Source organism: Pecten maximus, chromosome 4, assembly GCF_902652985.1.
Source record: "Pecten maximus chromosome 4, xPecMax1.1, whole genome shotgun sequence".
Classification (NCBI taxonomy): domain Eukaryota; kingdom Metazoa; phylum Mollusca; class Bivalvia; order Pectinida; family Pectinidae; genus Pecten; species Pecten maximus.
The window spans coordinates 8,598,250-8,623,023 of NC_047018.1; the positions used below are offsets into that span (position 1 = coordinate 8,598,250).

Consider the following 24,774-nt stretch of genomic DNA (forward strand, 5'->3'; position numbering starts at 1 on the left):
TTTATTGGTGTTTACAAACTTTCTGATGAATCAGCCATTTTGAAAAAAAAATACTCGTAAATACATGATCTTTAAAACTTAACTTCTATTTCAATGTTCTCTGCTATCTATTGAAAACAGGTTTTACATTCTATAACTAAACTCGCTTATTAGCTACGTGTATCTGTTAGTATTGGGTTTCACTGTGACTCAATTCATTTCTTCTTCAATCACGATTTAAGTCACCAGTTAAGGTGACAGTAACTTTGAATAATAGGCGTGTTCTGATAAGTGTTTAACTGATAACCTTGTCCGAGTTCACCTGTCACGCTCCACTGACGCCTCATTGTATGATGTAGATTTCGTACATAGTCATTCTACTTCTGTCATTCTCGGCATGCAGTTCACCACCTGTATGTTCTATAGTGATAGCACCACACTTCATTGACTACAACGTAGGACCTCTGATATCAACACCGGTGAGTATGTACTTCATATTACATTGCTTTTGATAGTGAAACTAATCACTATCTCTGTTAAATCAATATCTACAGCGAGGTGTAATGATGGACACCGCCTTTAGGTTTTTATCCCTATAACCATTGTCTTTTAATCTTGATTAATTATTTCTATCCTCACATATGAATGTGTGTGTTATTTACACGTACATTCCTTACTAAATACATTACCCTATATAGCTCGTACGTACGACTCGTTACGTGTTTCCTTAATAACCCCAGACCATACGACAAACTGCAAATAATGTGTTGTTTTCTTAGTCTCCTATCACTGTCATGGGCGTGAGGTATACACAACATTTTCTGCTTTCAAATAGAACATATAGAGCGGAAGTAAAACATCTTAACGTTTGAAAGGTTATCGATGGAGAGGTCGTGACCCGTACACATAACGTTATGTGTCACGTCTTAAGTAGATGTTTAGGGAAAATCTTACACAGTGACGAAACCTATTTCATGGGCAGTACATTTATAATTTGTCTCAGAGAAACATAAACACTTGACACCCAGGTGTCAGTTTGAGTTTAAACATTATAGACATTTTATAACCATGTCAACAAGTAAACCATTTAGTAAATTGATATTAAACAAGGAAACCAATGATCAAACAAACGTACCCTACTTTCGTACATATGCTATTCAAATCGAGTGTTTGTACTGTTAAATACTTTCTTGTACATAAACTCCAAATGTGTTTTCGTTTTGATTTACGCTAAATACAGTGTATATAATAGTATTTATATGCGATGTGCATATACTATTGTTACTACAAACAACAGACAATACCGACATAACAATAAAATCATAATTAACAAAACGAAGGAGGACAAAATACGAACATATAAAATATAGACTAAGACAATGAGACCAGGTGTTTCTAAGGAGTAAGATTCTTCTACTTCGACTATATAAAATCTAGGTCAAATCCGTCACAAATGAGAACTAGGGAAGTGAACGGAACCCCTAGACATAACTACAAGCATCGAGTATGTCTATCTCTTATCACACAAGGCAATATAATAACCATACTCAACTTGCATTTCTCGAAAGCTCAAGTTGTAAATATTTTCGTGAGCAGTCGACATTTGTTACGGAAATCGTGATAATGGGCACAATGCCATAAGTAACGAATTCATTGGGACATGTGAACGAGATGAAGCATGGATGTTACTACCTAGAAATGGAAATTAACAATGGAGAAATGGAAATCTTCACGCTGATCATAAAGCTTAGATGTTAACAGACCGACTGACTGACCGACATTCTTTTTTCCCCTGTTATAGATAATATGGTCTTGCCATTTTAACTTTCAACAATAAGTATCGCATATGTTCCAATACTGCATATTGTACAAATGCTCAAGAGTTGGTCTGGGGAAGTATGTTCACTTCTGTGAACATCTCAGCAAGTTTGTTCCTCACAGCGACCATTATATTGTCCCATTCTCCGTCGTCAAAGATGATATCCTTCCTTCCGCCAATTTTTCGTCTTCTCCCAGCATATCGTATGGTAAATATTTTTCAACGTTTATGAAATTTACAATTTGTTCGAACAAGATGTCTCTACTTTCAAATAATGCGGGGTATTGTATAAGAAACTGTTTAACGTCATTATTCACAATTTTTTAGCACAATTCATACAACACGTTTTTAAATTCAGTCCAGTAGGAGACTTTGATTTACTCGCAAATTTTCGATGTACTTTTAGGAAACTTCAACGTTATGGTCCAGAAGTGACTTGGTTGGAAGACTAACATACCCAATTGCAAACGTAAAACTGATCTCTACAAACAAATACCTGTCTTTTATAACAGAAGACGTATCGGGTGCAATCTCACATGGTTTTTGCAACTTTTGCTTTGTACTATTTCTTAATTTCTTTTGTGAATTTATCTTCCTTTCCCTTGCAATTTGTTTTAAACTGAATCGTTGTACTTGCACATTTTTAATATATATCTTTTCTTTCCTTACAAGAAATTTGAATTTAGCTGAATCGTTGTACTTGCAGTTTTTATTAGATATCTTTCCTTTCTGCAATAGCAATTTGTATTTGGCTGAATCGTTTTACTTACACTTTTTATTAGACATTTTTCTTTTCCTTACTGGCCTTTCGTATTTAACTAATTTGTTGTACTTACAATTTGTATTATATATCTTTCCTGTGTATCTGACAAATGTAACAATATACAAGGGACTTGCAGAAAAACTTCGATACAGCGGGACTTCGAATTATTCATGGTTAACAATAGGTCGACTTTTTTTATGATAATGACCATAAATCTTATATAGCTGTTACATGTCCTCGATGTCGTAGTGTCGATCGTCACCTGTCAGACTCACATCGAAACGTTAAGTTGATTTACTTCAAACACAACAAAATAAAAGATACTTTTACGGATATTTATGTGTAAGTTTGAAACGTGCCACTTTGAGTATGAGTGAAAACATCGCTAATTGTTTGTGTTTAAAATCGATCCGCTTGTTTCACTGTTCCGTAAAATCTACTCACCGACCGCTGATTTCAATGGCGGCGGCGATCATCAAAGACGACTACTGGTATGTTATACCAGAGAGATTACATGTCATGGCTTATAAGCACACAATTAATCTATAAATTTGGTCTGATTATTAATTAATCCTATGGTCAGGAGTAGACAACACACGCTATCGTTATCCCTATTGTCAGTCGGGACTTTTGTGGGAGAGGTGTGAAATCTTGCCGCGGGGGTCACGACAAACACCTGTCCAGTGGTCAGTACAGGTAATTTTTTGTTCGAATCATGAGATGTCAATTACCTATAATTACATAGCTAAGGGGCCATGAAAAAAGTTCGATACATCGAAAACTTCGGTTTATAAAAATTCGAATCATACATAGGTTCTTTGGTAGTGTTATATAGTGAGAAAATTCGGGACCAAGCAAAAAGTTCGATACAGCGAGAACTTCGAATCAACGAAGTTCGAATCATCGAGGTTTGACTGTACGTATGTTCCATTTACCTATAATAAGAAGTCATATTTTAAACACCACGCTTTTGTGAATTTCTGTTCCGAAATACAATCATTTTTAGGAGGAGAGACTGTCATTGGTTTGATTCCAAATATGGTGTCAAATAAGTAACTTAAAACGGATTTGTCACACTTTACTGCTTCACTGTGTCAGATAGATGTCGCTGTTGTTAGGATATGTAGTTCAATGGCATGCAGGTCAAAATGGAGTTGGTGGAACTTTCGACGGTTTTGTTGTATTTCAATGTATTGTCAGTGTGCTTTGTATCTCATTGGCGACAAAAACATACTTTTCATTTGTGACCTTCAATTCACCTCCGCTGTCCTCCCATGTTTTGCAGACAGCAAAACCACTGGCGACCGTTGTTATTTATTTATATCTCTCTTGTAATCACAATAGACAACGTTTGTTATAATCTCTCTCGAATACACAAATACACAGATATCTATGATGTAAATGTACGTACAACATATTACTACGGTCATTATCTAATCTATTAACGAATCCAAATATTTTGATACGTCAGTGTTTTAACGTTTAATTCCATCATAATTTCAGTTAAAGATATAAGAGGGGAACGAAATGTTTTTCCTTTAAATATATAATAAATGTATCTAAGCACCCGATCTTAAAACACCTGATATGCAATCGATAATCCTAAAATAATACAAACTATTATATTTGAAAACATGAAAACCCTTAAAGAAAGTCTAAGGATAAAATAAAGAACGTTACTACGCCGTCTGGCATTGAAGGAGTGGTTCAGCGCGCAAGCAATGTGGAGAAAGGCTACCGAACCACAGGTACATGGATTGTTTGTATGTTACCAATATTAAGTCATTTCTAAGGTACATATCAATATCCTAGAAATGTTGTGAGGAACAAACGTATGCGGTTGTTTTTTACAACTATTAATTTGCAAATATTTTTCTTACCTTCAATCAAATCAATGAGTTGACAATTTTATTTGCTATACCATGCTGTAGTATGGTAGATGATCGGTCTCTCGTTCGAGATTTCATAGGAATCTAGCTGTGGCTTATTCGTGTTTGATCTCCTAGGATGACTCCAGCTGTGGCTTATTCGTGTTTATCTGTGGGAAAACATCAATATATCAAATTTATATATACATACACTTGTTTAATTGATGAAACTGCGGGACAATAATTCCAAAGAACTCAAAAGTTTTACAGTGCCCAATATAGGAATTGCATATTGATACATGTATATGCAAAACACAGGGTGAAATGTATTAAATGTCATGTTATAAAGTTAAATAGTCGGGGGAAATGTTTTGATGTCGATGATTGTTTGAAATGTTTATCAATGAAAATCAAGATATTCAGCTTAATCAACATTTTCGCATTGTCTCTTATAACTGCTTTACCAATACTGATTTGTCTGCATGTACTACAAGTAACTGTCGATGATGTAGTAAAAAGGTCAACAAAATGGAGTTTTACTTGATTACAATGTAGTTGATAGGGTTAGACGACTGTTCTTGTAATCATTGTAACACGGCTTAGTATATCTGCAACTTTTGTTCTCTTATTATGAATGCTACGTTACCAAACTGTTATTTTCTGGTAACAATGTAAAGTCCAATGAGTCTGGTACCACCAAACGTATCAATCTGAAGTGTCAATGATATGACAAAACCTAAACTTAGTATGCTGCCCACTTTTATAAGCCAGCATTATGACGAAAGTCATTGCTCGCATCGTGAACAAATAAGGGGATACGCCAAAACACAGTCAGGACCTTTCTACTCGTCTGTCGATATCGTAATGGCTGTAGGGGTAAACGTCTATGTTTATTGAACGAATTTTTACACAAAAAGTTAAATGCATACTAAATGAAGCGTACTGCGATCCAGACTTCAATCATGCTTTCATTATGCTAAATGTGCGTCAAGCATATATCGTCACAAAAACTTCACGGTCTGCTAAACGCTTGCGATGGCCACCGATGTCTACACATATCTGACGTGACTGTGATATATATACTCTCGGGAGTGTTACTTAGGGTTTCTCCCACATACGTTCTAAACAGGATATTCTACTTTGTCATATCTACTTTCTGCGTTTTGGAGGTTGTAAACAAAAATTTCTTACTATATATACTCACTATTTATATAGACAAATGGGCAAACGTCTTTTAAATTTGAATTAAATCGTTCAAAAGTGACTAGCAGGTACATACAAGAAACAACAAAAAACTAATAAGTGGCGTTTGAACAGTTTAAGACTGATGTTATAGATAGTCAGGGTGAGGGGCCAATCTCATTATATGTAGGTTAATTTTGAACACAACGTGTACAATTCTCATGTACATGTATTAACTGTAATATCAACGAGTCTAGGCTTTTCGATAGGTAAATGTTCTAACAGTTTCATTTTACCCGAGGACATGTAGTAATTAGCGATCTTATTGATACTTGCTATACAAAGTTTACATAAAGGATCCATAGTATGAGGAGATGGACTTGAAGATTTCAATGTATTAAACGTACATCAGACAAAAATAGTGAAAAGTGGACTCGTTCTCAGAGTTGTTTAAAGCATCCAGGTCAACATTTTAACAAAGCATTAGAAGAATGAAATCCAAAACGAAATCAAAACAGTTAGACACATAGATCGACAGACAGTCAGAATAAAAACAAAACGTTATCCATATATGTATGAAAACTCGCAATTTCGCAATACTTACTTTTTAGAAGTAAACAGCTTTCTCGATAAGTAATCGATATTTGCTTATTTGCTTTCCATTAAAGTCTGAAATCTTCTTCTGATATGGAATTATACAATATTGAAGCTCAAATCAACTCTGTAGTAACCTTCATCAAAAACGAAATTTCCTAACATTTGACTTTGTACTCGGTGACGCGGTTCAGAATATACACATATATTTGACGGTCATTTGAAATTGAAATTAAATATAATGAGATTGCGGGGCTAATGCACCTCCCATCTAGATTTTGACATTCCTTTGACCTACATTGAATTTCCACAATTGCCTTCAAGGTATTAACACTATAGGCCGTTAGCGTTAAAACATTTTTTTACTATACTCTATCAATTCATATTGAAAAATGTATATTAAAGAAACCATATACTACATGGACATCGTTCGATATATCGAAAGGTCTTATTAGGTATTGGAGACGGGCAACCATGTATAGGTATATATATTTATACATCTGTGTCCTCCCTCTTTACACCAAATTGTATGCATACATCGTATCGATGTGTTTGTGATCATACTGGATTTCGTTCAGAACTTCCATTATCATTGATGTTGAAAGATTATACAATTTTATTTCGCTCAAATTAAACTTCGCTCTTTTCACTCTCAATTAACGAATATTAGTACATGTAGACCTCTTCATATATATTAAGCGATCTATGTAACCTAGGGAGCATTTCATTTTTAATTTTTTTTCATTGTTTCACATTTAGATAAAGAAGAGTGCCTCTCGGTATGTAATGCAGGCGCTTTATTATCGGTAGTGGTTACCTTAAAGATGTTCCAAACAGTAATTATAACCGAATGAAAACTATTATTTTATACAATACAAAAAGAACCATACTTGACGTTATTAACACTCTCAAGAAGTGTGGACTCTTTATTTCTTCTCAATTCAATGTAAAGAAAAAAGAAGTAATTTGTTGCATCCCGAATAAATTCTATCGTCCTCCGCCTCCATATTTTGTTTGTAACTTTCAGTGTTTCGATCATTTTTAGGAATCGAACATTAATTTTCATTTGTAGCCGTTCGTTTTTTAGATATATTTATATTCATTATTTTAGTGAAAAGCAGATAGTATGCTGTCGGCGATGTGGTATCTTTAAAATCATACAATGATGATCACCTAAACTGATTAAATGACCTGGCAGATACGATTGAGTGAGAACACATACACACAGACATGTTAAACAAACAGCAGTTTAGTATTGATTAATGAAACCATTACTTTATTCAAGATCAATACTTCAATGTTTGCATAATGAGGAAATAATATGACTGGTATTGTTTCATGGGAACGCCATATTTTCCCTCTGGGATTTACACTATTCAGTGGTCAATGCCATTTGTGTCTGGTGTTAATGGACTGGAGTTTTACATGCATGCCTTTATTTCTTTTTACTAAAGACCCCATTACCATAATGGTAATTAATTACCTTTTGCGACCCATTTTCCTGCTAAGGATAATCTTACTTGTAGTTCATCAATAATCTGGACCAACAGTGCAAATACGTCAATATCAATCGGAAACGACAGTGTAAATTTGGAACAGACGACAGTCGATAATCTGAGATGAGGTATGGTAAATATCATCTAATATCAATATTAAGGAAACATAAATAACACTTTAGATACCAGTGATTATGGTTAGGGATACATCAGATCAGATAAAGAATAGCCAACAGGCATCATGAATCTGGTTCGTCCCTGTCGGAGATTTGCATGATGCTCGAGAACCTAATTTATTGAGAGCGATAAGGGATTAACATGTATCTTAATTCGTCTAAACAAGAGTAAAAATAAAGACCAGCGTATCATTAACATAATCAATATAACAAAACTGTGAGTGGCTCTGGAGACATCTGATAGATGATTTACTGCTATAACAATTGTAGAATAATGTTGTCAACGATACTGTATACTAATGATATAATGTGGTAGGAACGGCGATGTGGTGTACTACTACGTCGATGTGTCATATACAGTACACGTAGTATGTGATATGGTTATTTATGTTATACTATTATATTATGTTATTATACAGTGTATAACACGCCATGAAAAATTATGTGGATAAGATGGAATGTGCAAAAGATATGAATATAAAAGCGCATTATACCGCTTGTTTCGTCTTCTAAGATTCGTTAGATGCGCTATTAGGAACCAACCAACCAATTGTTTTTCCATAGACTTTAGTGTTTGGAGTATATCATTAAAATTCTTGAATTCAATATGGCAATTATGGTTTATAACAAAAGATTAGGGTCTCACATAACACGTAATCAAAAACAAAGTTGGGTTCTTCAGCTCAAAGTTTTTCCAGCGCAGCCATTTTGAAAATGGGTGAATTTCGCAGTATATATTCTCAAAAATCTGAAATGTTTACTGTTAATTATTAGGACCTGAACTTTTGGAAAAAAAATCCAATCGGACGAAATTTATATCAACATTTCTTATGGATAGTTACCTATCAGGCTACATATCTATTTTGCTACTTCATATCATACTGGCCAATCAGTGACTGCCAGACATAGACAGGGGATGTTTCAAAAGTCTATTTTTTTAAATGGTTGGTTGTTCCCTATTAACATACATTGTGTAACACGCTGTATTATCGTTTAATACTGTAGGAATTCCACTGTAATATGTATGGGTGATATTGAAATGTTATTGATTAAACTATGACATGGGTATGTCACCGTACTATTCATACATCAATTTGATTTTTGCAGGAAAACAGGGGGAACATGGACGATAGTAATATTTCTCTAGATTCGACAGGGAAACGGAAGTCGTTCCGAAGACTTTGTGTAAGATTCGCGGAAAAGACATCCCTACAGGGAGTTGGATATATCAACAATGCAAGGCTAATTGTCTCAAAAATCGTATGGATATTGTTGTTACTGGGAGCTATAGGCGGGATGATCTTCCACCTTTATTTCCTGTTTGACCAGTACTTCCAATGGCCAGTCATCACGAAACTTTCGCTTGGTTTCAGTAACCTAGAAATGCCTTCCGTCACTATATGCAACACTAATGCTCTGAAGAGATCCGAGCTGCATCAAATGAACGCCAGATTGCAAGGGTTTGTGGATCACGTAGACAGAGCTATTAACCCAAACATCACAGTAAGTTATCAAGTAGTTTTGGTTTGGTTTTGTCTCTACATTTACAATAATTCATAAGGTATTATGTTTTAACTTGAGCAGTGCAAACTCAACTCGATAGAGATCTTGCCACAAATATAACTTAATGATGTACTCATCTATGGTTGCAATAACGTCTTACTCTTTTTTATTTCATTTTTTAAAATCTTTTTTTCTTAATCTTATTAGCAAACAGAACATGAAAAAAATTGTCAAAAATCTAGACGTCCGTTGTTTATAAAAAGTTTTCACAAGAATTTTAGTAAATTACCAATTTGACAACCATTTCGAAATTGGTTATTTCTTGCCCTTAATGAAAAGTCCAAATATCACCTTTGACTCTAGATCGATCACTCAAATTATCTGTGTGTGGCCATTTTTAATTGAAGCAAGCTCATATCATTTGCTGCACAACTTTGTAATGTTCAATACAATGTAATTAGTATACAAATGTAAAAAAAATGTTGAAAATGATACATTTTTTTTACAAACTAGTGTAAGTCAAGCACTTTGGATTTCTGACCCCGAAATGGTGAAAAATAACACAAATAATAATGTGACAAAAAAGGAAGCATACGGAACTCCCATTTTTATGTCTGCTTTTTAAAGATAAACTTGTTTTCTTTTGATCTGCTAATTATTTTAAAAAGTTAAATGACAGAACTTTTTATGTAAAGCGTTAAATCTGCAAAAAGTGATGAAAAAATATTGTTTTGCCTTTGAAAACTAAGAGGTAACTTGCATTGCTATTCTGAGTTAAAGACACAGGTTGAAGAAATTTAACCTCCATAATTTGAAAGAAAATACCATTTTTCAGTTCTGCAAGCAACCATCAATATCTGACAACACAAAATGAAGATATTTTATGGATTTGTCATCTAAACGGTTAAAACAGCAAAATTCACTTAAAATCATACATCATGTCATATTTGTATCTTTGACCAACCATACAAAAACGAGCACACGGACATTTAATTCTTTCTTGCACTTTCTACTATTCCTTAAATTTTCCAAAAATGTATATGAGAATAAAGTAGTGTAATACAGGATTTTTTTGAAATCACAGCGATGAACATCCATAAGGTACAAATGTACTAGGTAGTCTACATTCGTTAACTAGTTCTTTAAACTAATATACAGCTATTTTAGCCAAACATAATTGGAAATGAAGTGGATAATCAAAATGATTCCACAGTAATTAAAGGGATTTCATGTTTTTTTTTACAAGATTAGCATGGACAATTTTATGGTATGATGTAAGTAATTTCTTTTTTCCGGAGTATAACAGAAAGGTATGAGAGCTTTTGATGTCTTCCGTATTGTCCATCATGTAGGCATTGTTAGAATAAAATTGGGAAGAATCGGGATAGATTTTCTTTGTCTCCTCCTTAGAGACATTGAATATACAACACTTCATCTTATTCTATATTTCTTCTGTCTTCTCTGTTTTTCTGTGTTTTGCTTTCTAAGATTGTGTATTTGACACCCGTCCTTATATGACCCTAGCTGTTAATGTCTCTTTGACATCCATCCTCGTATGACCCTGACAACTGCTATTTCTGATATCCTAACTCAAATAACCTTGATTTTTTATGTCTCTTTGACCCCTGGTCCTATATGAGTTCCTATATGACCCTAGCTGTTGGTGTCTCTTTGACATTTGTCCTCCTATGACAATGGCATCCGTCCTCATACGACCCTGGCTATTGCAGTCTCTTTGACATCAGTCCTCATATGTCCCTGGCTGTTTGGGTCTTTTTTATGTCCTCTAGACATCAGTCCTCATATGTCCCAGGCTGTTTGGGTCTCTTTTATGTCCTCTAGACAACCGTCCTCATACGACCCTGACTGTTGGAGTCTCTTTGCGATCGGTCCTCATATGTCCCTGGCTGTTTGAGTCTGTCTTATGTCCCCTAGACAACCGTCCTCATATGACCCTGACCGTTGCGGTGACCTCAAAACGGCATTATAGAGTATTATCATATTTACATGAAATGTTCTTTTTCTAAGTAGTCCAAATCGAGTTAACATTACACATGGATAAATAATCTCAGACAAAGAAATAATATCAAGAACAAACACGTAGATGCAGATAGTTGACTGATCTTACATACGGGAATGAGAAGAGACGTTACGTAAAGATTCCTATAGAGAGCCACTCTCACAGTACGTCTAACACCAATAAAGATAAGAGAAGTGAAAGTGGAGAGAAAAGGCAGTGTTACTTTCTTAACGTTTTCGCTGGACAATCAGAGAAATTAATTATTCCATAAATACCTGATTTTACATCATCCATTAATCACATTTCATGATTTTATTGCTTTTAGACCAATAACAGAAAGAAGCGGTTTACGAATGGGATATCTGGTGTGAATGCTAGCGGGTATGACGATCCCGTCAGCCTCCCATCCGATAAAGACAAACCTCCAAGAAACAAGTTACAACAAATAACAACAACCTTTCGGAGTCTCTTTATGGATAATGTCAGGTAATGGAAGGTCCTACTGTCACAAACTAAACAGTTTCTCTGAGCGCAACGTGAAGTCGTATTTGTTAAGTTTAAAAACTGATTAAAAAGTGTATATATCTCATTAAAGTATATTAGTTACGAGTACATATCGATATATGACTACTACATTTTTATATGTAATTGGGTTTTGTTATGCAAGATTCTTTGTATCTAGAATGCAGCTCCTTCTTGATGTCACTGGGTATCCACGGACACTTGGAATATATTGGGGAATGAGTAGAGAAGTTAGAGACGCAAATGACACACACTAATTCTTCTTTTTTCCCCCTTCAATATTTGCATTAAATCATTGTACCATTTTAGATCAGAGCGGATCCAATCGGGGCATCTCCTGTCAGACATGTTGCTGTCCTGTGCCTTTGACGGTCGAGATTGCTCTCCCTCGTGAGTTAGCACCATCGCATCTGTATTTACCAATCGAAAAAACTGCATGTGCTTTATTTGTATTATTTTCACATTCATTCAGCAAATAATCATCAAATGTATTAATCATTTTCTGTTAGAGGCAAGCTGATGTCTACTATCTGACGTCATTGCGTATGAGATCGCCTGGCACCAGCGACTACCGACATTCTTCTTTAGATTGAAATAAAATTATGTCACCTCGATAATAAAAGCCTGATGCCATTCCCTGTAACGTATATTTATAGTTATTGTTTTCACCAGTCATCGGTTATATCTTCAATATGGCATCTGGGCATTATCAATAGGAAACAGCAAATAGACAACACGCCGCAAACAACACAAGATTATACAAAAATTATATATCAGGTCAAAATAGCACCAGGCTATATTACTGTCTGGTCGAGTAGATAGAAGGCTTACTATTGGATCGAACATACAGTAGATCACTACTACATAGTAAAACAGTTCTTATTATAATATGCATAGGGCAAACACTGTAAGCGTTAATATCTTATCAATGTCGAGAGTTTCGCTGCATGTTATTTATCATTCGATGTTAATTCATATTCAGTGTTATATAATTGTAAACTGCGGTTGTGTTTTATTTAAGGAACTTTACAAGGTTCCCTACTGCTGAATACGGGAACTGTTACACACTTCAGGCAGAAAATTTCGTTGCAACAAACCCTGGTCCGGAATACGGTAACAGTTTACACTTAATTTAAATGACTGGTAATGCGTTATTATTACATTAACATACAAATATTGTCACATCATACCATTATTATCATCAAATACCGTTATTAAAGCATCATATCATTATTAACACACCTACCGTCATGAATATGGTTGTTAGACAGCGTTATATCGTGTACACAGGTCTGTCTTTGATCCTGTATATGGTTGTTAGACAGTGTTATATCGTGTACACAGGTCTGTCTTTGATCCTGTATATGGTTGTTAGACAGTGTTATATCGTGTACACAGGTCTGTCTTTGATCCTGTATATGGTTGTTAGACAGTGTTATATCGTGTACACAGGTCTGTCTTTGATCCTTTACATTGTTGTTAGACAGTGTTATATCGTGTACACAGGTCTGTCTTTGATCCTGTATATGGTTGTTAGACAGCGTTATATCGTGTACACAGGTCTGTCTTTGATCCTGTATATGGTTGTTAGACAGCGTTATATCGTGTACACAGGTCTGTCTTTGATCCTGTACATGGTTGTTAGACAGTGTTATATCGTGTACACAGGTCTGTCTTTGATCCTGTATATGGTTGTTAGACAGCGTTATATCGTGTACACAGGTCTGTCTTTGATCCTGTATATGGTTGTTAGACAGCGTTATATCGTGTACACAGGTCTGTCTTTGATCCTGTACTGGTTGTTAGACAGCGTTATATCGTGTACACAGGTCTGTCTTTGATCCTGTACATGGTTGTTAGACAGCGTTATATCGTGTACACAGGTCTGTCTTTGATCCTGTACATGGTTGTTAGACAGTGTTATGTCGTGTACACAGGTCTGTCTTTGACCCTGTACATGGTTGTTAGACAGCGTTATATCGTGTACACAGGTCTGTCTTTGATCCTGTATATGGTTGTTAGACAGCATTATATCGTGTACACAGGTCTGTCTTTGATCCTGTACAGGGTTGTTAGACAGCGTTATATCGTGTACACAGGTCTGTCTTTGATCCTGTACAGGGTTGTTAGACAGCGTTATATCGTGTACACAGATCTGTCTTTGATCCTGTATACGGTTGTTAGACAGTGTTATATCGTGTACACAGGTCTGTCTTTGATCATGTATATGGTTGTTAGACAGTGTTATATCGTGTACACAGGTCTGTCTTTGATCCTGTATATGGTTGTTAGACAGCGTTATATCGTGTACACAGGTCTGTCTTTGATCCTGTATATGGTTGTTAGACAGTGTTATATCGTGTACACAGATCTGTCTTTGATCCTGTATATGGTTGTTAGACAGTGTTATATCGTGTACACAGGTCTGTCTTTGATCCTGTATATGGTTGTTAGACAGCGTTATATCCGTGTTCACAGGTCTGTCTTTGATCCTGTACATGCAGAATGAGGAATACATACACGGAATAAGCCAGGGCTATGGGGCAAGGATCACCATTCACCAGAAAGACTCAATGGCTTTTCCTGTTGACAACGGATTTTTCGCCTCGACATCTTTTCAAACATCAGTCGGTCTGAAATTGGTAGGTTATGTTTATATCTGTTGTTCACAACATTATCATCAGTAATATAATTAATTAAAAAAGCGATGTGAATTGGTTGGAATAAAGTACTCGATGAAATGTTGTGTAGAAACTCTCTCAACCTTCGATAGTAAGATTTTGCTACATTTTTCTTCATTACAGGTAGATATTACCCGTTTGCCACAACCTCACGGAAATTGTGCCGATGGTAAAGACTTCAAAGCTGCCTATAACCAAACCTACAATCGCCAGGTAAGGAAGGCCTTATCTGTACGCAAATGTCTGTGAACAAGAGGATTATACGTATTGAAGTTACCAGATGGTTACAGCAGACTGTAAATCAATGGCAGCGAAAGAATGATATGAGTAATGTACTTTGCTAGAAAGAGGGTGACAGAGGGGTGGGCACTGCAATCTGTAAAATGATTGGAGAGATAGAGGGACGGGTACACAATACATTAAAATGATGGGAGTGATAGAGGATGGGTACACAATACAGTCAAATGATGGGAGTGATAGAGGGATGGGTCACCATATAGTAAAATGATGGGAGTGATAGATGAATGGATACAACATACAGTAAAATTATAGGAGTGATGGAGGGATGGTTACATCATATAGTAAAAGGAGGAAGAACTTTATTTAGTCAGGATTTCGCTCACAGCAAAAACATCATATGTTTACCGTATAAAGTTACGCCACATTACATCTGTTCCAGGCTTGCTTGATTGTTTGTGAACAGAATGCTATCATTTCTGCTTGCAACTGCTTTTCGGAGGACAAGGACGAATTGTTTATACAAGCCCAACTATTTGATTATCGTCCCTGCAGGAGCGTAGCAGGTATATACTTATATCATTAAAATTCAGTATAATTATCACTACGTATCTGCATTGATATATTGTATCAGTATTGTCATCACTCACTACATATCTACATCATTAAATTGTATTAGTATAATTGTCAATACATATCTACATCATTACATTGTATCAGTATAATTATCAATACACATCTACATTATTACCTTGTATCGGTATAATTATCAATACATATCTACATCATTACATTGTATCAGTATAATTATCAATACATATCTACATCATTACATTGTATCAGTATAACTATCAAAACATATCTACATCATTACATTGTATCAGTATAATTATCAATACACATCTACATTATTACCTTGTATCGGTATAATTATCAATACATATCTACATCATTACATTGTATCAGTATAATTATCAATACATATCTACATCATTACATTGTATCAGTATAATTATCAATACATATCTACATCATTACATGGTATCAGTATAATTATCAATACATATCTACATCATTACATTGTATCAGTATAATTATCAATACATAATAATTACATCATTACATTGTATCAGTATAATTATCAATACATATCTACATCATTACATTGTATCAGTATAATTATCAATACATATCTACATTATTACATTGTATCAGTATAATTATCAATACATATCTACATCATTACATTATATCAGTATAAATATCGTTATCTACGTATCTACATCATTTATACATGTATATACATGATATAGCAACTTTTTTCAGATACCTTTAAACAGCATTTAAATGAACCAATATCAATATCCTTGAACGTATTTTAAGACAGAAATCTTATTATCTATCGTCACTAAAGGGTTTTGATAATAATTTACATATACCTGTACATCACAAGAATGTAACATCACGTGTAGCCATGTATTTACAGAACAGACATGCCAGGCTACTGTGGAGGAAGACTACAAACAGAAAACAGCAAGTGCATGTGCCTGTGATGAACCTTGCAGGTAGGTTGATGATTTTGTATAAAAGGGAAATGATCACTGCTAGAACGTTAAGTAAAGATGTTAAGAAAATGTACTCGTGATAAATATCAACGAAAAAATGTGAAATGCTCATTATATGATAGGAGATACATTCTTTATAACATTAAATGTGCCAAGAAAAGAAATTCAAAACTTGGCACATCATTTGTGCTATAATACATGTACTGCAAAGATTATAACATAGCTAATTTTTTTTTAAATATACCGATTAAAAATAGTATCATTTTCGTAAAATCAAACCGACGGATTTCGTTCAAGACTTTTGCGCACCACGTAAGAAACAGAAAAAGTAGATATTTTTTTCCCAAAAAAACACTACTACCTTGTCACTTTAGGTAAAGTGATTAAGGAACTTCTATAAAACGTTTACAACGTAACTAAGGAACTCGTTTACAGTGTAAACAACGTAACTAAGGGTCTCCTTTAAAGTGTAAACAGCGTAACTAAGGACCTCCTTTACAGTGTAAACAACGTAATTAAGGAGCCCTTTTACAGTGAAATTAACGTAACTAAGGAACTCCTTTACAGTGTAAACAACATAACTAAGGAACTCCTTTACAGTGTAAACAACGTAACTAAAGAACTCCTTTACAGTGTAAACAACGTAACTAAGGAACTCCTTTACAGTGTAAACAACGTAACTAAGGAACTCCTTTACAGTGTAAACAACGTAACTAAGGAACTCCTTTACAGTGTAAACAACGTAACTAAGGAACTCCTTTACAGTCTAAACAACGTTACTGAGGAACTCCTTTACAACGTTTACAACGTAACTAAGGAACTCTTGGGCATTATACAAATGACTAAAGAAGTATAGAACTTGCAAATGAAACAATGACACCGAAAAGGATACCCTAGATAGTATATGTTCAGATGCTGAGAATCCGCCCTGATAGTGAAATATGCTACAATGAAATTTTCAAATGACAGTAACTAGATTTTACCCATCAAGTTATCACCAAATGTAAATAAGTTTCGGATTATTAAACGTCATATCAACAGCTATGGTATTTCAAGGATGTCTCCTCTGCGTGCAAGATACATTCGTAAGGTGGGTGAGTTTGTGAGTTTTGGAAGGCTGCGACATATTTGTAACCATCTAATTGTGATAGTGTCGCGCTGATGCCGACTTTATAGTACTACCTCCATGGCGTAAGCCATATCACTGTCTGTAGCGTTTAACAAGAGCAGCAACTGTCATTTTATAGACTATGGAATGTGTCAGACAGGGAACATAACCCCAAGCTTTCCTCCCAGGGTTGAATTTTCAACTAAAAGGCCAAAAGTAAAATAGTGTGAAGGCTGACATAATGAGGAAGAAAGTTGTTTAGATATTTGGAATAGCAAGTACAATTCTTACACCGTTTCTTCGGATATGAAATATCACATTGGTAAAGTATATATCGTAACAAAATTGAGATAGGACTAGGCCTGGACAAAATCACCGGCTGGTTGGTGATGTCTTGCTCTAGTCCTTTTGCCATGGAAGTACGTAAACAAATATTTGTCTTTATTGTTTTTCAGTGAACAGATCTTTATCAAGTCAATCAGCAGTCGTCAGTGGCCATCCGAAGATTATGCCGTAAGTGTAATCATTTACTTGAGTGGCGCACTTTAGTAGCAGACCCAAAACTGTATTATTTTGCCCGGTGTTTCACGAGAAGACCAACAAAATGTTGAAAGCATATGGGGAAAAAAAGAGTGAAAAAAACCAAAAACAAAAAAACTTTCCATTTTGTATTCTTTTGTGTATCAATGACGTTTTTCATTATTCATTCGACATATCTTTTACTGAATTCCTATTTAACCAAATGGACGTACAGACACTTACGCAAGAGGTCTTACCAAATGAACGTATAAACACGCATAAAATGCATTACCAAAGGGACGTTCAGACACTTACGTAAGAGGTCTTACCAAAGGGACGTTCAGACACTTACGTAAGAGGTCTTACAATATGGACGTACGGACACTTACGTAAGAGGTCTTACCATATGGACGTTCAGACACTTACGTAAGAGGTCTTACCATATGAACGTTCAGACACTTACGTAAGTGGTCTTACCAAGTGGTCTTACCGAATGGTCGTAAAAACTCATGTAAAAGGTGTTACCAAATGGACGTACAGACACTTACGTAAGATGTCTTACCAAATGGACGAACAGACACTTACGTAAGAGGTCTTACCAAATGGACGTACAGACTCTTACGCAAGAGGTCTTATCATATGGACGTTCAGACACTAACGCAAGAGGTCTTACCATATGGACGTTCAGACACGCATGCAAGGTATAACCAAATGGACGTACAAACACACGTAAATGCATTCTATTCATGTCATTACAGGTTGCTCTTGAACAAAGCATCTGCGAAAGACCCCGTCTAGCCGACCAGTGCGCGAAATTGAAATCACTGGATAAACGCCAATTAAGGTATAATGTCAAAATGACAATATTTTAGTAATTAATATAAGTATATGGTTTGAATAATTGTAGAAAAGATATCAGTTAGAATTTATTTTGTTTATTTATGATCAGAGTATTAGAACTCATTTCTATTATAGCATATATCGTAAATAGTATTCGAAAGAGATCTATGTTTTGACGGTGTGTGAAAAAGCAGAGTCTTTAGAAATATACTATATGCGTTTCCTGATGTATGAGTTTTAATTGCAGCCTGAACTTTCTAAAACTGGATATATATTACGAGTCGCTAAACTACGAGGTGGTGGAGGAGTCACCGGAAATTGAGGTAGGTACATCTCTGGTAATCGAAGGTGATAGTAAATATTTCGGACAACTATACAATTGTAAATAAATGGCTCCCCTTTCCTCTGGCGAGAGAGGAGGTCACGGTCACGGCTTTTATTTGTAGCATGACCTTAAAAATGGCCGTGGTTCAACTCCTCGATCGACCAGCAAGAATAATTGATAGAAAGTGTATTTGCAGTATGCAAGGAATTCTTTTTTCTGTAAGATTTTGTTTTAAATGCCGGTCACAGATTTTGTATCACGATAAACACTATGACTCTTATCTCAGTGTTACTGTTGGGTCCTACAGAGTTTTGATCTTTTTCTGTGATTGTTGAGAGTTTGTTCTAGATTATCATTTCTACTGGTATATAATTACTTCTAAACGAGTGTCAAGGTTTAAGTTGATAGATTCAGTGTGTTCGCTTCGTTTTCATTCTCTTTTCATACTATGAAAGAAAGGTGTTGTGCTATCTATGGACTCCGATTGCCCGGAGATAAAATCGGTTTAAGTAGTTATTTAGTATCCAGCTGCTAATAACATACGTAAATAATGAACATTCGGTAACCATCTCCTTTGTCCGCACTTCTAGGTCAATATGACTGTGTGTAGAATATATCGTAATCAAGGAGTATAGATAGGGCTTTAAATATCTGACACAGTGCCTACAATATATATTGGAAGGAATTGGTACGTCGATATACAGTCGTTTTGTTATATGATTTACTATACTCACGTGACAATTACATGTCCAGTTTTAGTGAAACTGATATCAAGGTAAATTAATTAATTTAAAAAATACCTGACATTGTCTTGTTTCCACTGTTATAATGGAGTTAAGGAGATATTGACGATTATTTTCCCGCCCAGTCATTATTATCGTACTGATAATAATTACCCGCTTATTTTTCCCATAATATTCAATGTAAAAGATAGGTAAATAGTTACATATTATATAGTTACATCAATAAAACTGTTTTTGTGAGGAACTGTCGTAGATTCTGTGTATCTTAAGACTAGTACACAAGTGAGAGATAAATGTGATGACGAACAAGTCCATATCAACCAAACAGGTACAATAACAGCGATACATCATATATGAACTCAATTATATCCAAATACAGCTGTAGTTCTGCTTTGGTGCACAAGCTAAGCATGTCTCCTAAAATACAATTAATCAATGATCTGGCTGGAAACTACATGTCAAATAGTAGTTTGTGAGAGCCGTTTTCAGCTCATAGAACTATTTACACCCACATATATTTCTATGTGATTGCTAGGATATTACACACAGAAACATCAATTTGTTTTCATCGAATTGATAGAGTACACATGAATGTTTTCATGCTAAAAAGGCTCCATTAGCTCTCTGTTCTCTCGACTATGTCCAATATGTTTGACCATTATCATTGAATTTGTATCTATATAAACATATATCTAATATGTTAATGCTTTCAGCTCCAATGAAGGTCGTGATTAATAGATCATTTCACACAGAAAAAAACTTAGCCTTGTTAGTTACTGATACAGACGCTATGTAAAGAAACATACAATAGTTTAGATCGCACATACATAGGCATATTAATATATATGTACTCTTCAATGAGATAAACACACAAGTAAGGTTTATCCAATAACTCATTTTCAACATCACACACATAGGCGCAGCATCCTGATGTTTTAAAATTCCATGTGTATCGAAATATCGGGAGATCAGGTGTGGTGTAACTGTTGGAAAGGATGTGAATAAATACATTCCTTCAATTTCCTTCTGTATTCATATTCATATTCTGTATTTTAATCCCTCGAAAGCTGGATATTGGAAAGCGCCAAATAAACGACTTTGATTAATTCTATATCTTGGAATTAAATATGAACTTAGCCTAAAGCATATTTTCCCCGAGAAATATAGATCACCTTCCGTACACCTGTTATAGACGTAGTCTCGTTTAATGAGCAGAACTATAATAACAGGTTTCTGTGTGTGTATTCCAACAACTTCAGCCAAATGTCATATTCCAATTATCTTATTCCTCTGTTGTAATTATGTAATATATATAATATAATGGTAAAATATTCCCATGTTAGTATATATATTTTATGTGTGGTGTTGTACTGATTCCCCGCCGAACTTACCGGTATTGTTTTATATTTTAGGATGCACAGTTTGCTTCTGACGTGGGTGGCGCCCTAGGATTATGGATAGGGCTCTCCATACTAAGTATATTCGAACTGCTCCAACTTTTCGTGGAGTGTTGTGATTACGCCCATCACAGGTGTACGAAACGTGATGCTTACAAAGACAGACAAAGACAGGCGTATAAAAGGAACCACAACAATACACAAATGGAATTCAAAAACGGTAATGGTCGTTTAAAGGACAACGAACGGGACAGGGAAAACTATGACAAAGAAAGATCTTTTCGGTCACGTGATGACTTTTCAGATAACAGACCAAGACAGCATGAAATGGATCGGAGTTATATAAGTTCAGCAGACTATGATAGGGAGAGGAATTATCCTAGGTTTGGAGAGTATAATGACCCGGACAATGGCAGAGGAAATGGGAGATACCCAGCATCAATGTACGTGTATAGGGGTCAGCGTTCCTGATGCTACCTCGTACACTTTGATATGAAAAGAAATGAGTCTCCAGTCTATTCATATTTGATAGTGGGTGTATCCACAAGCCTTGTGATCCCACCATCTTTGTTTAAGATGGATTTGATATATAGTTAGCAATCAAAAGGAGGAAGCGTAAGTCTTGCTGATGTATAAACTCGCCCAGGATTTGTAGAAAACAAAATCAGTGATTCATGATCATTGATTGGTGCTAATTAGTTTTCCATACTTACAACTATAAAATATCAACAGATATAGTAACGTAGACAAGTGTTTACAGGATGACGTCATTTCTCAATAATAATGTAAATAACGTTATTTTTTCTTTTGTCTTTAGAGTCGTATCGAGGCTCTTATTAAACAAATGTTCAGGTAAATAGCACATGGTCAGTCATTAATGACATAGAGCACATTTGGTGAGGTTTTATTTGCGGACCGTATGATGATAATTAATGTTTTTCTGTTTATGTACTTTGACAGTAACTTGGAAAGGCGCTATTATCTGGGGTTTTTTTAAATACCATCCTTTATGTGTGGTAATATAAGTTTTGGGGCAGTTGAAGCAGTCGGGGATAGTTAGGGATTAGGCGATCTGATGGAAAAGATCGTGAGTCTGCAGCCTGGTAAGGGCAGGTGTCAACAATGGTCTTCCTTTGTTATCTATTTGTTTGTTTGTTTTTTGTTTTTTGTTTTTTTTTTTTCCTTTTTGCAAGCGAAATCGATCTATGGACAGAGTTTTCCTTAACCCATATTACAATGAGAATTTCACTACCTTTTTAAAGTTCCCATATCTCATACACCACCAAAAAGGCAAGCAACCAGCCAAATGGTTTATCAGCAATACACGTACAATATTTGACAGTGTACTTCATATGATCTACAATTCTGTACAATCTTCTGTATATCTGACATCGCGTTTATCTTATCTTGAAAAGACGCGGACTGACACAAACTTTTGACGAATATACATATCCGTGCTATCGATATTACTTCACCTATCATATGCATTGTTAACGATGAGACCTTTCTAGTTCGGCAATATTCGTTTCAATTCACATTACAGCAATATCCTTTTAATATCTAACCGTGATAGATAATACTGAACCATACAACGCTCTATATATACCTTTTGAATGGATTTAAAACTCTGTACAGTTCTAATGTTAACATTTTACAATTACATCTCGATCATTTTTCCCATTCAGTAATACAGGTTTGAGTACCATCTTATCGCCAATTATAAATATTAAACTGGGAGGGATACAATCAGATACGTAAATTTGTGCTTACCACGTGTTTCCGTCATGATGCGTACTGATTGTCTCTATGCGTATGATTTAAATAAATCTTATATATTGAAATCATATCTTGTTCACTATCCGTAAGCAATGTCATACTTTTAAAATGTTTCTATTTTGAATCGATTATTTGTGTTGTTTTATTAATTGAAAAATAAAGTCTTTGAAATATGTTTCAGTTTTGGTTAATTTGTTTGTGACAGAGATGTGCCTTATTCGAAGGAAATAGACTTTACCTGTTAATGAGAAAAAAAAAGTGTGGGATAACTCAGAAAACGCACACTGTATGGAGCAACTAAGAAAACACACACTGTATTGGGTAAGTCAGAAAACACACTGTATTGAGTAAGTTAGAAAACACACTGTATTGAGTAACTCAGACACACTGTATTGGGTAAGTCAGAAAACACACTGTATTGAGTAAGTTAGAAAACACTGTATTGAGTAACTCAGACACACTGTATTGGGTAAGTTATAAAACACACTGTTTTGAGAAAGTCAGAAAACACACACGCTATGGTGAAGTAAAAAAGCATAGATTGAATAGGATCAGGTAACCAATTTCACTTCTATTTAGAGTAAAAAAAACATATTTGTTTATATAAAAAAACAGACATAAAGTCCATGAACCACGGGAAATGTTTTCTCTATACATTGTACCTAGAGATAAGTTGTTGATCATGAGAATCATACACATAGAAGATTGTATGCATTCGTGTCCATTCGAGTGAAACGAGTGCTATCAGAAAATTACTACCCTAAAGGAATGATAAGTAAAATATTATTGTTGATCTGATCAAACACGGGTATCGTTCCGGGTGACTGGTTTCTCTAATAGAAAATATGCGTTCACTTATCTCATAATGGTCAAGGTGATTTACTTATTCGTCGCTTTCAGTGATGCCAATTGACACCGATACAAGCCCTAAAGGTTTCTGGAGGTATATCCCTGTAATGATCAGTGATCCGACTAGGTAATACTAAAACATACAGATGACACTTTGGTGGCTAGTCATCAGACTGAAGGACTAGTCATCAGTAAGACCTATCAAACTTGTTACATCAAAATGATATGTTTTCGCTGCATGAACATGAAACGAGGGTCTCCCGATCGGTAGCAGTGACCGGTAGCAGTGTAGATTCACTTTTAATGATATATAAATCGTTCATTCTACCAGTTTTGAGTATGCATGTGAATTGTGGAATGGTTGCACTGCTTACGAATCTGAGAAATTAGAAAAAAACACAAAGAGAGGCGGTTCAAGTTATAACTTGACTACCTTTGTATGCAAGTAATGAATCATTATATTTTGAAACGGGATTAGAAACTCTATCAGAAAGAAGAAAACGGCGAAATTGAATGTTTTATATAAAAACCAAAATAATTTAACCACAGCTATTTATCGGCCCTTTGGCCAAACTCTGTGGGTGTCAACAATGGGTAACAACTTACGAAATCAAAATAATTATAATATTCCTTCTTTCAGACTTATGTTAAGTAATTCATCTTTTCTGCCATCGAGTTTACGACTTTGGAATTCATTAGATAATGCAATTAAAACACTAGCATCTTTAAGTACTTTCAAATATGCTATCCGACGGAGCAAATTCGCCTACACCACCATATTTTAACTTGTGGCGACAGAAATTTAAATATTT

General features: G+C 35.1%; 1 protein-coding gene across 3 annotated transcripts; it reads left to right on the forward strand.

The window, feature by feature from the left end:
• Positions 1-230: 230 nt before the first annotated feature.
• On the forward strand, positions 231-23,288 carry LOC117325134 (acid-sensing ion channel 1-like). Of its 3 annotated transcripts, none has more exons than XM_033881101.1 (13): positions 231-462; positions 8,985-9,380; positions 11,726-11,886; positions 12,232-12,312; positions 12,944-13,035; positions 14,401-14,564; positions 14,727-14,816; positions 15,283-15,406; positions 16,327-16,405; positions 17,969-18,026; positions 18,791-18,876; positions 19,120-19,195; positions 21,353-23,288. In XM_033881101.1, exons 2-13 carry the CDS (start codon positions 9,000-9,002, stop codon positions 21,806-21,808), a joined length of 1,848 nt encoding a protein of 615 aa, XP_033736992.1. In that variant the 5' UTR covers positions 231-462; positions 8,985-8,999; the 3' UTR covers positions 21,809-23,288. The 3 variants fall into 3 exon arrangements, with proteins under 3 accessions (XP_033736992.1, XP_033736991.1, XP_033736993.1); XM_033881100.1 differs by having other exon boundaries at positions 231-458; XM_033881102.1 differs by lacking the exon at positions 231-462 and adding an exon at positions 7,388-7,829.
• The last annotated feature ends 1,486 nt before the right edge of the window (positions 23,289-24,774 follow it).